The following is a 14568-nucleotide window of genomic DNA, read 5'->3' on the forward strand; positions in this document are numbered from 1 at the left end:
ACAACTGGATCCCCCATTCATCACTAAAATGGAGTAACAATTACATATGCATTCATTGGAACTATGCTATACTAGTCCCACAGTGGGGAAATTTCAGTATGTTACAGCAGCATAGTTATACAGATACAGGATAATACACAGTAATATATTACAGAAGTAGACACATATGCTGAGAAGAGAAGATATACTAGGAGTCCATAGCAGCTAAGGAACAGAAGAAGAAAGAAGGAAGACATCATAATCATTAGTTCTCTGTGCAGAGTGATCTTCGCTTGGTCTGATGTAGATTATACAGCCTGATCGTGGTTGGAAGGAAGGACTTGCGATAGCACTCCTTCTCACACTTGGGGTGAAGCAGACGGTCACTTACGGTGCTGCCAAATGCCATCAAGGTTCTCCCACATGGAGCTTACCACGGACAGTATCCTTCTGTCACCCACCACCTGTACTCAGGGGTGAACCTTCCCCTTTCGCCGCCCGAGGCGAACTACAGAAAGCCCCCCCCCCCCGGAGGGGGCGTGGCCGAGCGGAGGGGGCGGGGCTTAGCGCCGTTCGAAGGCACGGAGATGACCTGCTCTCTGCCTGAGCGTGAGGGGAGGCAGCTGGAGCAGCGCTGCTCCAGTGGCCTCCCCAAACCACCGCTCGGTGCTAAGCCAGTCCCGGACAGCTTGTCCTGGACTGGCTTAGGGAAACAAAAATGCCGCCCTCCCTGGGGCCCTGACATAGCGACGCCTGAAGCGCTCGCTGCCTGTACTGGGTCCAGGGGGCTCCCCAGGACAGAGCTGGCCCTTCTGATCAGCCTGTCATGTCTACATCTGTCCCTGGTTGATATACTGCTCCCCCACCAGGCCACACCAAAAAAGATGGCTGAAGCAACTACAGAGTTGAAAAAGGCCCTAAGAAGTGGCCTCTGGATTTCGACGCCTCTTGAGCATGTAGAGTCTGCTGTGACCCTTTCTGTGCAGTGCCTCCAGGTGATCAGCCCAGTCTAGTTTAGTTTATTATTGAGGAGCACACAGAGATACTTATAAGTCCTGACTATCTCAATGCAAGTCCCTTGGATCTCCACCGGGGTCGGAGCACTTTTCCGTTTACTAAAGTCCAGCACCATCTCCTTGGTCTTACCAGCAATAAAGGGGCTCTATCAATGGGAAAAGTCATTTTTAACTCATCACATCCTTGCATAGCCTTTAGAAAGGTTATTTCACACCTACCTTTAATATGTAAATTGCCTCAGCGGTGTTTGAATAAGTCAATTTTTTTTATATGCTAATTAGACTGGGTGCACGATGCATCGTGCAATCTCTTTGCTATTGCTTCCTATGGGTGTATACAGCACAGGCTGCTGCTGCTGATGACTCAGCTTCCTGTTTGCACACACATAGGAGATAATAGGAGAGACAAGTGCTGCTGGGAACTTCCTGTGGTGGCTGAAAGCTCATTAGCATATGAATAAAAACGGACTTAGGGTATGTTCACACATCAGTATGCCATCCATCCGGTTTGAATTCAGTTTGACACTTCAAAACGGACTGATACACATACTGATTGCATACTAAGGGCTCGTTCACATCTGCGCCTGGCACTCCGTACTTCAGGTTTCCGTTTCCTGCATAAAACAGAGCAGGAGACGGAAACCTGCAGGAGGCTTTCTCACCCATTCATTTGAATGGGTGAGAAAGCTGTCCGGCGGTGAGCATTTTATGCTCTCCGCCGCGTAAACCGGGTTTTATAATCCGGACACAGAGTCGGACATGCAGTACTCTGTGTCCGGATTAAAAAAAACGGTTTCGCAGCGGAGAGCATAAAATGCTCACCGCCGCTCACGGCCGGACCCGGTCTGTGGTTTCCGTCTTCTGGCATGCAGAAGACGGAAACTACAGAACGGACAGCTGAATGCAGGTGTGAACCTAGCGTAACACCTTTTTATGCTGATAGCAAACGTTCTCCATCCCCTAGAGGACAGATAAGGGGATTAAAAGTAGCAATTGTAAACAGAGTAGAGATAAGGAGGACATAAGGACATTTATTATATCTCCTTATCTTTACTTTGTTTACAATTGCTACTTTTAATCCCCTTATTTGTCCTCTAGGGGATTGCTATCAGCATAAAAAGGTGTCAGTATACAATCAGTATGTGTATCAGTCCCTTTTGAAGTGTCAAACTGAATTCAAACGGACGGATGGCATACTGATGTGTGAACATACCCTAATTCCGTTTTTATTCATATGCTAATGAGCTTTCAGCCACCACAGGAGGTTCCCAGCAGCACTTGTCTCTCCTATTATCTCCTATGTGTGATAATAGGAGAGACAAGTTTGAGGGAGAACGTTTGCTATCAGCATAAAAAGGTGTCAGTATGCAATCAGTATGTGTATCAGTCCGTTTTGAAGTGTCAAACTGAATTCAAACGGACGGATGGCATACTGGTGTGTGAACACAGCATTATTCAGAAACCACTGAGGCAATTTACATACAAAAGGTAGGTGTGAAGTAGATTTTCTAAAGGATGTGCTATTCAAGGATGTGATTAGTTAAAAATGACTTTTCCCAATGATAGAGCCCCTTTAATCCTGAGCTGGTTCCACTGGCACCATTCAACAAAGTCCCAGTTTAAGTCTCTGTATTCCCTATTGTCGCCATCAGTGATAAGGCCTACTATAGCAGAGTCATCAGAGTACTTCTGTAAGTAACAGCTGGATGAGTTGTGCCTAAAATTAGCAGTGTACAGTGTGAAGAGAAATGGGGCAAGAACTGTACCTTGTGGTGCCCCCGTACTACAGATCACAGTGTCAGACACACAGTCCCGGGCTCTCACATACTGAGAGCGGTTTGTCAGGTAGTCTAGGATCCAGTTGGAGAGGTGATGGTCCACTCCACCAAGGTTCAGCTTCTCCCTCAAAAGGCCTGGGTGAATGGTTTTGAACGCACTAGAGAAATCAAAGAACTTATTCTCACGGTGTTCCCAGGCGAGAGAGAGCTCTGTGAAGAAAGTGGATGATGGCGTCATCTACCCCAATGCCCCGCTGATAGGCAAACTGGAGTTAGTTTGTAAAAAGACCCCCCCCCGTTTTGTTAATTACCTTGGTAATTGATATGTAAATGAATTTGATCGTGCATGGTGGGCGTGTCGTGCACCCCTTAGCGTCATAGCTTCTGCATGCCCACCGCTGCCTACAAGCCCTCCTCCTGCTTATTCATGGCGGTTTCTATTGAAAGCACATGTGTGCGCAGTAGAGCTCCCTCCAGTGCGCTACTGTGCACGCTCCAGCGCCATTTTCCCATAGAGAACATTGCGAGCTGGAGCATGTGCAGTAATGCGCTGGAGGGAGCGCTACTACGCAGTCGCGTGCTTTCAATAGAAACCGCCATCAATAAGCAGGAGGAGGAGGGCTTGGAGGCATCGGTGGACGTGCAGAAGCTATGATGCTAAGGGGTGCACGATCAAGCTCATTTACATATCGATTACCAAGGTAATTAACAAAAACAGGGGTCTTTTTACAAACTGATAGCTGTACTTGAATAACCTTTTTAAAGACTATTCAGGCATATCTTTAGCTCATAACCTGTAAATCTGCTGATAGAGCCGGTTTAACTTGAAATTCTCATTAAAAAGTCAAAATGTAGACAATTTCCCACTGATGGGAAGATACAAAATACCTATTGTCACTGTCACAGGAAAATAGGTGCTGCTGTCTCTCATGCTGCATATTACTCAACCACCACATACCCCATACAACACAACACACAGTGTCCAATGCAGCACTCACTAAAAGCAACAGCTCCCAAACACAACTTTATTAACCAGCTCTCTCCATTCACATCTTCCCAGTACAGTCGCGTCCACAGCATTGCACAACAACGAACATACCCTCACAGCAGGAACCAGCAGTAGAGCGAAATCCTGTACCACGTGACTCATTGGTCACGTGACGTTACTACGTCACAGGGTCCTTATCGAGAAGGGGAACTAACCGCTACTGAGGCCCCGAACGCTCGACACAGAGAAAGTTGGTGTGAGGTTAGAAAGCAGGGCGGAAAACCGGAGAAAGGGCGAGAAACCAGCGTGGAGAGAACGGAAAGCTGAGTGCGGGCTATTGGCACCGATGAGTGCCACACATTGTGGTTCTGACGAGTTGGACTTCAGGCTCATATTCGGGGAGGAGGCGGCACAGCCCTTAGAACCGGCAGGTAAGACGCTCTCCAAGTGTTTCGTCTTGTCATTACTGGCAATAGGAGTGCGGTGAGCCACTACGTCATTCATGTTTGACCGGGGGGGGGGGGGTTGGTGCAGGTGTTGTGGTATAACCGTAAATAGTAACCTGCGTTGGGGTCCGATTAAGTGACTTTCCGATAGGGGGTGCTCTGTTTGTAACGTAAAGATAGTGACATGTGTGTCAGGCTAGTGGGTAGGGTTATAGTTCCAGGCACTTGCAATACGTTTGTAGGCTGGCCATGAACTGGCGTCATGAACTGTTTGAGTTTGCCGACAGGGCAGGAAGCGAAGGGCCGACAAGCGGAGCTGACAATGAAGTGTCTTTTAACGTTGTCCTTGTGTCAGAAATGTGGCCGTCATTCATCTAAGCACGCGGGGTCGTCACAAGAGTGACGGGGAGAGCTCGGTTTGTTGACAAAGCGCCTCAGTATTGGGGCAAGTTCGACATGTGTGACGCTGCGGGTTCCGATTGGATACAACCAGATGGAGTTGTGACATGTGATTGAGCGATCAGATCGAGTGAGGCGAGCGGTGACGTGGGGACAGTTACTGGCCACAGCCGGGTCTCATCTGCTCCTCAAGTAACAGCAACTTGTCATGGCAGAAATATTTGCCTTATATGAGCGCACACATTATTTATGGCCTGTGCCTGATGTGAAGGTTACACATGCCAGGGAGACTTCTTACTGCTTGGTCAGTGCTACAAGTACAAACAGTTTGTAACTTTCATTTGAGGAATATGAGTTATGGATGTTTCTGTAAAATATAAATGACAGATCTGTCTTGTCATGTTACATAGCCTCATAATGAATGCACATTGTAGAAAACCGCACCTCTGTGTGGCAGAAATAGCCTTCATGTCTATGTAGTTGGCAGTGCTTTGATTTTTAGTTGTAATTAGATTTTATCGAATTTTGTAACAAAACAAAATAAGCGCACAACAGAGTGTAAACAATAATGAAAACAACGTAATAAAAATGCAAGCGGATGTGCAGGTCTGAAACTGATAAGGAAAGAGAAGAAAGAGAGGGGAGGGGTAACAAATGGACACCAGGGAACAAGCAGACACCAAAGGGAAAAACATGAAAATAAAGGGGGGGGGGGAGAAGAGGGAGAGTCATGAAGACAGGTTACGGTTGGTTCACACTAGCGCTTGTATTCCGTCCGGAAGGAGTCTGCATGGACACCCCTCGGACGGAATACAATCGCAATTGGAAGCTCTATGCTGTCAAAGCACACGCACCCTATAGACTATAATGGGCTCCGTGTACTTAAATGATTCGTGCGCGGCAAGCACACGGAGCCCATCATAGTCTATGGGGTCCGTGTGCTTTGACAGGACATCGCTTCCAATTGCAATTGTATTCCGTCCGGGGGTGGTGTCCATGCGGACTCCTTCCAGATAGAATACAAGCACTAGTGTGAACCAACCCTTAGAAAATTTGGATGACTCCCGAAATACCACCCATGGTTGCCAGAGGGTTTCAAACTTGGAGGAGACAGGGGAGTCCTCCGTGACCAGAGTTTCTATCCACCTAATGAGGAGAAACTCCTGGAGCCACTCAATCAGGGAGGGAGTCACTGAACTACGCCAATGGAGCGGGATAGCCGTCCTAGCGGCCGAAAGTGGCGGAAGAGATCACTTTTCACTTGAGACATCAGACCCAGAATGAGGGAGAGGAGAAGGGACCATGTCCCGCCTTCTGATTTTGGAGTAGAGAGAACACAGAAGGCCCAAATCTCCCGCGATTGGCTGTGCTGTGAAGAAGGACGTCTCTGACTGTCAGAAGCGCCCTTCTGACCATAGAAGAGCTACGGTACCGGGACCAATAGCTCTTCACACTGGGCCCACATCGGGAAAGCTGACAGTGCGTTGAATTCAGCACACTGTCAGCTTTCCGGCAGTATATAGAACTGCCTGTGGGCAAAATGGTGAAAGGTCCTCTTTAAGTGGGTATTGTTTTTATATTTGTTTGATCACATAGTTCACACCATATTCTTGGCCCGTTAGATATAGGCAACTGTACACTTGTAATATGGGGGATATGTTTGTCTACTGTAACATCCACACAGACTCCTGAAGAAGTATGCTAATAATTTTATTATCAATACTGTTTTCGAAGCCTCAAAAATGTTGATTTTTTTCAATAAGGTTTTTCGTCACGGTGATCTATCTCTATAAACCCCATTGGTGGGTCAAAAAACCCGATTATACACTTCTTCTATAATGAATTAAGCCTCATTCACTACATGCATTATTTCTAGTTATTTATTTATCAATTTCTAATATAATTTAGCACTCGATTGTCTACTCTAAAATAAGATGGAAGTATTAAAACTGGAGATTCCTGGTGTAAGTAGTATAATAGTAGTGCAAGCATAATTTGTTTTTCATATTGGCTCACCATTTTCTACTGTATTTTCAATGGTATATCTGCAGTACATGCCCATGAGTGCTCACACCTATAAGCTACCTATTAAAGACTAAATAGACACCCCTCCTTATGTTTCTCCCAGCCAGGGCATCCTCAGGGGTTTGTGGAGTCTAATCACTGTCATTGTGACACAGACCTAAATTATAGCTCCCTTACAATTCTATGGGCACATGCTGTACCTCTGTGGATCTGTTTTTTGGCACCTGTGAGAAGAATAATTGTGGCTTGATTCAGCACACGCTGCATTACAGAGATATGCCTGTAGGTAACAAAGCCTTATGATGGAATACAGTCGCCTACAGGGCCATAGTGTGTACAAGTAGTGAAGTTTGTACACTAATTACATGTGTTTGTATTTTGTTCCAAGCAGAGAAAGTCTTTCACTAATGGCATTGATGATTTAGAGAAAGTCAAAGATGCTGCCTGGTTGATGCACAATTGTAGCAGCTTACAGGGGGAGATTTATCAACGGGAATTGTTGGTCAGATTTGCTGGGATATGCATTGATGCAAATTTCTCATGTCACACTTTGCATGTTTGGCATATCATTAAGTCTGATGATCCTGTCTTGAGATATTATTCCACTTGCTGCACTACCCCCTTATTGTAGTGAGAGTGTGTCAATTTTGCCTTCAACGTCATTTTAGTAAAAATACAGCAACTCTCTATTAGAGATGAGCGAGTACTGTTCGGATCAGCCGATCCGAACAGCACGCTCCATAGAAATGAATGGATGCACCTGGTACTTCCGCTTGGACGTAGCCGGCGCGATTAACCCCCCGCGTGCCGGCTACGTCCATTCATTTCTATGCGAGCGTGCTGTTCGGATCCGAACAGTACTCTCTCATCTCTACTCTCTATCTTTCAACCACAACTCTGGAGTGCAGGACTTGATAAATCACCTCCCCCCCCCCCAATAAAATAAATAATAATACTGGCCATAACTTTAGATGAAGCATTAAAGGAAAAATCAAAAGGAAAACCCGCTACATCTGACTGCATGTATATATGCAATGACTGCAACGGACAACCCCAGACTGTAAGGGCCAACAACAGACAAAATAGAAAGAAGCATTAAAGGGGTTGTCCATTTTCAGCAAATAAATGTTATTGTTTTTATAATGAAAAGTCATTAATTCTGCTTATTTCCAGTGGATAAAGAAACCAGTCTATGTTCATGTGATGGACACACAAGTGCACAAGTCATTGATGCTAAGTTCATATTTGCACTGTGGTCTCTGACGGAGAGTTAGACTGCTGTTTCAGACCCCATTTTCTATAATGGGGGGGCCTCTTTTTCAAAACTAAAACTGGTGGAAAGAAAAGTCCTCCATGCAGGACCTTTCTCTCAGAGGATTTTCTGGCAGTTTCTGCAACAGAGAGGCGCACATTTGAACCGGGCCTGTTCACAAAGTGGAATTTGCCATTTATTTAGGTCTAATCAGCAGCTAAAAGCCGCAACAGAATATCAATGCTGGGACAAAAAATGAAGAGGAATCAGAGGCAGATTTCCACCTCAAATTCCTTTTCGTTTTTGCACATTTGCAATACTACTGTGCACCTGTGTCCATCATATGACCATTGTCTGATTTTTTTTTTTTTTTTTTTTTTTTTTTTTTAATTTATTTTTTGGTTTTTTATTCCCCTAAAGCAGAATGAATGATGGCAAGCAGAGATTTGGATAACCATGATGAATTGATACTGAAAGTTTATTGGAAAATTGTGTAAGGGCTAGTTCACATGGCGGAAACCTTTTATGCCATGTGGCTATTTCGCGTGGCTACCCGTGATGGGATGCCAATGCAGTGCATCGGCATCCCATCACAGTATCCTGCTCCCTATTAGGCCCCGATGAATGGGCCCAATCAGGAGGTAGCCTCGAGCCACGGACGACACGGCTGACTCAGTCGCGGAATCCGCCTAAAGATAGGGCATGCTGCTTTTTTTTTTTTTTTTCCCCGCTAGCTGAAAAAAATAAATAACGGAAAAAAACTGCTAGTGACTCCCATTGAAATGAATGGGAGGAGGTTTTCAGGCGGATTTTGATGCAGATTCTGTGTCAAAATCCACCTGCAAAAACCTCTGTGTGAACATACCCTAACTTTTCTTTATGTAAGCAAGACCAGAATAATTATTTGATGACACTGGACAATCCCTTTTAATATAGGCTGATATGCGCAGTGAGGGCTGCCATCAGGAACTTTGTGGGCCTAATGTATCTTACAGTTCCCTGTCCTGTGGCCCTCACACAGTTTATATAATGTTCTTGATTGCTCTCCCCACAATATAATGCTTCACAGTGGCTCCAAACACTATAAAATTCTCTGCAGAGTCTTCATATAGTAAAATGCTCCACAGCGGCTTAAAACAGTATAAAATGTGTCCAAGAGCCCCCCCCCCAACAGTATAATATGCTCCCTAGTGCACCCGCTGTATAATGCTAACATTGCATTAACTCTCCTGGCCATCCTTGTAGAGTCTGGCAGGTCACTTCTGGCCTCTTGGCTGATTTCAATCGCCTTGGGGTCACCGATTTGACTGTGTCATGATGTAGGTGGTTCGGAGCACATAACGTCAGCTACAGTCCTGAAAAGGACACCGGGGAACCTCAGAATACTAAGGAGAGGTGAGGCCGGGTGAGTATGAGTTTGTAAGTGGTTGTTATTTTTACTCACCTTCTCTGGGCTTCCACTTTTTATATTTTGCAGCAAACGGGCTTCTTTTGGAAAGGGGCCTGGCAACATGTACGTATATAAATACATGCATGTACATAACTTGATGCTGGGCCCCTTTCCATTGGCAATGTGGCCAGGCCCACCAATAATCCTCTGATGGCAGCCTGGTTTGTCAACATTGTGACATGAAAAGCAACAGCAGTACGGACTCCTGACCTATTAATAGCTATAGTATTTTACGGAATTAAAAACCTGTACAAATGGTCATATATATTTGGGGAAACATGTTGGGCTGTTAGGCATGTTATTTCATTACAAAACCTCATAGCTGGTACATGGGTATACCGATAATTTTCAGCAAATTCTGGGTCTGTCAGTGCTTCTTCATGTCCAAGGTAGGACAGGTAATATGGCACATACCATGGTTCACTTTGTTGCATTCTGCTTAGGAAATTTATAACAAGAATGAAACAGGCTATGTTCAGATGGCTGAAAATGAAGTGGAATTTGCAGTGAATATCAGTCTCAGATTCCTCTTCATTTTCCACTTCCCGCAGCAGAATGAAGCAGAGCTAGATCAATCAATTCAGTGAAGTATGGAGTTGTGGACTCCGCTGCAGAATCAGTCACAGAATCTGCAAAATCGAGCAGGATGCTCCCTCCCCCCCCTCCTCCAATGGGGGATGGACAGCAAGTAGAGCTCCACAATACCTTGATAAATTGACATAGAAAGTATATTGCAAAATTGTATAACATTTATAAGGAATAATATTTATTTGCTGAAACTGGAGAACCTCCTTATCCTGATTGCTTTTCTTCCCAGTCCCCATCATTTTCAATAAGGGGAGGTGAATAGGCTGCTGCTAGAAGCACTGGGCAGTGATTTATCTCCCTAGAGAATCAAAGAATTTCAAAAGGCTCAACCAAAACCAAATTGCCACTTTATTTTGCCATTTCATCTCCCAAATAAAATTCTGAAAAAAATTGACTTGTCTGCAACTATTGAGCAACTTTTTCAGTACGCACCCCTTTGAAAAGACCACTCCTTGGCCATACATACATCGTGATACCAATGTATATGCAGCTCTGTGCTGACTGGATCACTGGAGTGCTGCAAGCAAGACTCTTGGAAGGAGCATGGGAGAGAAAACTGACCAATGTCACGCTGGAACAGAGTCAATGCCAGATTTAAAGGGTTTTATCAATTTTGCATTTTTATGATTTAACAGTACTATTACAGGGATCATAAACATAACAAACCAGTACCCGACTGTCTCCGTACACGGTTTCCAGCAGCAGTATCTATGTTGCTTTGTATTCAGATCCCGTGCTTTTTGCATGAGGGTACTGCTGCAGCCGTCACAGGCCTCAATGGTCTTCACATCACATCAATCATCTGCCCTTTGTGAACAGGCCACCTTTGAGGCCTATGATTAGCTACTGTGCGCCCCTCATCCCCCCACAGAACAAATGGAGCGTCATTGGTGATGTCAGCAGAGGCGTTGTATACAGAGCAATGGAGAGGCCACTGATAGAAATGGAGGAAGAGGTGAGGTGTTTTTAAAAAAAAAAATAAAAATAATTTTTTGTTTTTATCCTGAGAAAAATCATAAAAATACGAACTGGATAACCCCTTTAACGTTCTAGTCAATGTTATCTGCCACTAAGGTGCATGAGCGTACATGCCCAACAGTCCCATTTTTGACAGGACAATGTTAGGAACTGGGTTACAAAGGGCCTGGGTGACGTATCATTTTAGAGACTAGGATGAAGGACCACAATTTAAAGGGATACTATGCTGGGGACTAGTAATGGGAGTGGTATCATCATAAGGACCACAGTTTAAAAGGATACTATGTTGGGGATTAGGAAATAGAGGGGAGCCGTGCTAAGTACCATGATTTAAAAGGATAACATGGAGGGGACCTGGAATGAGAAGGGCAAGCTGTGTTTATTCCTAGGAATGAGAGGGAAAGCCACACTGGACACCAAGATTTAGAAAGATACAGTCCTATGAAAAAGTTTGGGCACCCCTATTAATCTTAATCATTTTTTGTTCTAAATATTTTGGTGTTTGCAACAGCCATTTCAGTTTGACATATCTAATAACTGATGGACACAGTAATATTTCAGGATTGAAATGAGGTTTATTGTACTAACAGAAAATGTGCAATATGCATTAAACCAAAATTTGACCGGTGCAAAAGTATGGGCACCCTTATCATTTTATTGATTTGAATTCCCCTAACTACTTTTTACTGACTTACTGAAGCACAAAATTGGTTTTGTAACCTCAGTGAGCTTTGAACTTCATAGCCAGATGTATCCAATCATAAGAAAAGGTATTTAAGGTGGCCAATTGCAAGTTGTTCTACTATTTGAATCTCCTCTGAAGAGTGGCATCATGGGCTACTCAAAACAACTCTCAAATGATCTGAAAACAAAGATTGTTCAACATAGTTGTTCAGGGGAAGGATACAAAAAGTTGTCTCAGAGATTTAACCTGTCAGTTTCCACTGTGAGGAACATAGTAAGGAAATGGAAGACCACAGGGACAGTTCTTGTTAAGCCCAGAAGTGGCAGGCCAAGAAAAATATCAGAAAGGCAGAGAAGAAGAATGGTGAGAACAGTCAAGGACAATCCACAGACCACCTCCAAAGAGCTGCAGCATCATCTTGCTGCAGATGGTGTCATTGTGCATCGGTCAACTATACAGCGCACTTTGCACAAATAGAAGCTGTATGGGAGAGTGATGAGAAAGAAGCCGTTTCTGCACGTACGCCACAAATAGAGTTGCCTGAGGTATGAAAAAGCACATTTGGACAAGGCAGTTTCATTTTGGAAACAAAAATTGAGTTGTTTGGTTATAAAAAAAGGCGTTATGCATGGCGTCCAAAAAGAAACAGCATTCCAAGAAAAACACATGCTACCCACTGTAAAATTTGGTGGAGGTTCCATCATGCTTTGGGGCTGTGTGGCCAATGCCGGCATCGGGAATCTTGTTAAAGTTGAGAGTCGCATGGATTCCACTCAGTATCAGCAGATTCTTGAGAATAATGTTCAAGAATCAGTGACGAAGTTGAAGTTACGCCGGGGATGGATATTTCAGCAAGACAATGATCCAAAACACCGCTCCAAATCCTCAGGCATTCATGCAGAGGAACAATTACAATGTTCTGGAATGGCCATCCCAGTCCCCAGACCTGAATATCATTGAACATCTGTGGGATGATTTGAAGCGGGCTGTCCATGCTCGGCGACCATCTAACTTAACTGAACTTGAATTGTTTGTCCAAAATACCTTTATCCAGGATCCAGGAACTGATTAAAAGCTACAGGAAGCGACTAGAGGCTGTTATCTTTGCAAAAGGAGGATCTACTAAATATTAATGTCACTTTTCTGTTGAGGTGCCCATACTTTTGCACCGGTCAAATTTTGGTTTAATGCATATTGCACATTTTCTGTTAGTACAATAAACCTCATTTCAATCCTGAAATATTACTGTGTCCATCAGTTATTAGATATATCAAACTGAAATGGCTGTTATAAACACCAAAATATTTAGAACTAAAAATGATTAAGACTGCCCAAACTTTTTCATAGGACTGTAACATGCTGTGGTTATGTGTATAGGTTGGAGTGACTTCTACACACTACCAGGGCTGTTTTTATTAGTCCTAGCCTAGGCCTGGTTTTGCATGATGTGAAAAAACATGTAATATATAATTTCCATCGTTTTTGGGGAACAGTATATGTTTGCTGATTCCTTTACACACTTTAACCTGTACATTTTTCTGTGCATATTTCATATATAGTTTTCCATTCCGGGGGTCCCCAAGCGGACTCGCCGAACAGAAACCCGAACGCAGATGTGAACTGGGCTTGACAGATGAGGTCTTCCATTCATGTGTTACTAAAGTAAACAAACAAGAAAAGGTCCTGCATGCACAACTTTTTCTCCCGCCATAAAAGTAAAAACACGACAAATGAAAACCTATTTTTTTTTGTTATTGTTTTTTTAAAATATTGGGGTGAATGCAGACAGACCCCAGTGAATGGAGCTTCACCTGAATATCATTTAATGACTTTTGCTCTCAGACTGTGATGGATGAGCGCAACAGACATTAAATAATAGTATATATAAGACAACAGTGAAATTATATAGTACACTAGCTAGCCATAATGTCTTAATTAAAACAGTCAATGAACATTGAGTAGTAAGGCTACATTGACATCTGTATCAGCGTCTTCACTGCTATGCTGAGGAGATCCAACAGACCGAAACAGCGCTGTCCATAGCTGGGAATCTGTTCCTTTTGGAATAGAAATACTAGTTTGGCAATAATCTCTGCATTATGTTATTAGGCTCACTAAACGAGTCATGCATGATGTTAAGGGGGCTGCCCCTAGAGGGCAGCAAACAGAGGCACTGTTCTCCTAATTACATCCTGGAGAATAGATTTGCATATTTTTTTACCCATAATCCCTAGCGGAGCAGAAATGGCTTGTAAGTCTCCGTACTGCCTATGTAGGCGCACACTCTCCCTAAGGAGTATGATTACCTCCTGATCCTAAAAAAGAGGAATTAAAAAAAAAAAAATAAAGAAAAAATTACATGACATGGGGTTATATTATTGAATGGATGAATTTACTGATCCAGAAGGATGTAGTTCTGGATGGCTGGTGATTGGCCACCTTGTTCCTCCAAGACTGCCAGCAGGGAGGTGGCACAACGATGTTTTGTCCTGGAATATTGAGAAGTGAGATGGGTGTCAAAATGAAGTGATCTGAAATGAATATGGGGAGTTCTTAAAGGGGTTCTCTCTCACACCAATTCGTCTGCTGTCTCTTCTTCCCACTTCCTGTATTCGGCTTTGACTGCTTGATAAACGAAGTACTTCAGTAGATACAGACATAGCTTTTACCATAAGAGTTTGATTATGATTACCATAAACCTTTAATAATGCAGATTAAATATGCACAGTAAACTTATATTACATTACAAAGGGATGGAGGGGAACACTTACATCCTACCAGGACAGACAACAGACTTGCAGTAATCTTGTGTTATCTTTGTGTTTACGTAAGAGAAGGGGGTCTGATCACTAATGCAATGCATTGCAAAACTAAGCATAGAGCAGTCTGTAATAGAATAATACGCCATCAAAGCGCATGAGCTTTCAATAGGCTTCCGACTATCTTGAAAATGGATTGATTGCCCTGCCGGGAAATCTTTTTTT

General features: G+C 43.7%; 1 protein-coding gene across 2 annotated transcripts in view; it reads left to right on the forward strand.

Annotated features, from left to right (window-relative positions):
* The first annotated feature begins 3953 nt into the window (after positions 1–3953).
* The window catches only part of NFATC3 (nuclear factor of activated T cells 3), a 111234-nt gene continuing 100619 nt past the window's right edge, over positions 3954–14568 (forward strand). The window contains exon 1 of one of the 2 annotated variants that reach the window (XM_075281779.1): positions 3954–4192. In XM_075281779.1, the coding sequence (XP_075137880.1) occupies positions 4108–4192 (85 nt within the window). In that variant the 5' untranslated portion in view covers positions 3954–4107. The remainder of the gene's footprint in view (positions 4193–14568) is intronic. The other variant, XM_075281780.1, reaches the window with a different exon arrangement.

This window comes from Leptodactylus fuscus, chromosome 7 (assembly GCF_031893055.1).
Source record: "Leptodactylus fuscus isolate aLepFus1 chromosome 7, aLepFus1.hap2, whole genome shotgun sequence".
In the NCBI taxonomy this organism is placed as follows: Eukaryota; Metazoa; Chordata; class Amphibia; order Anura; family Leptodactylidae; genus Leptodactylus; species Leptodactylus fuscus.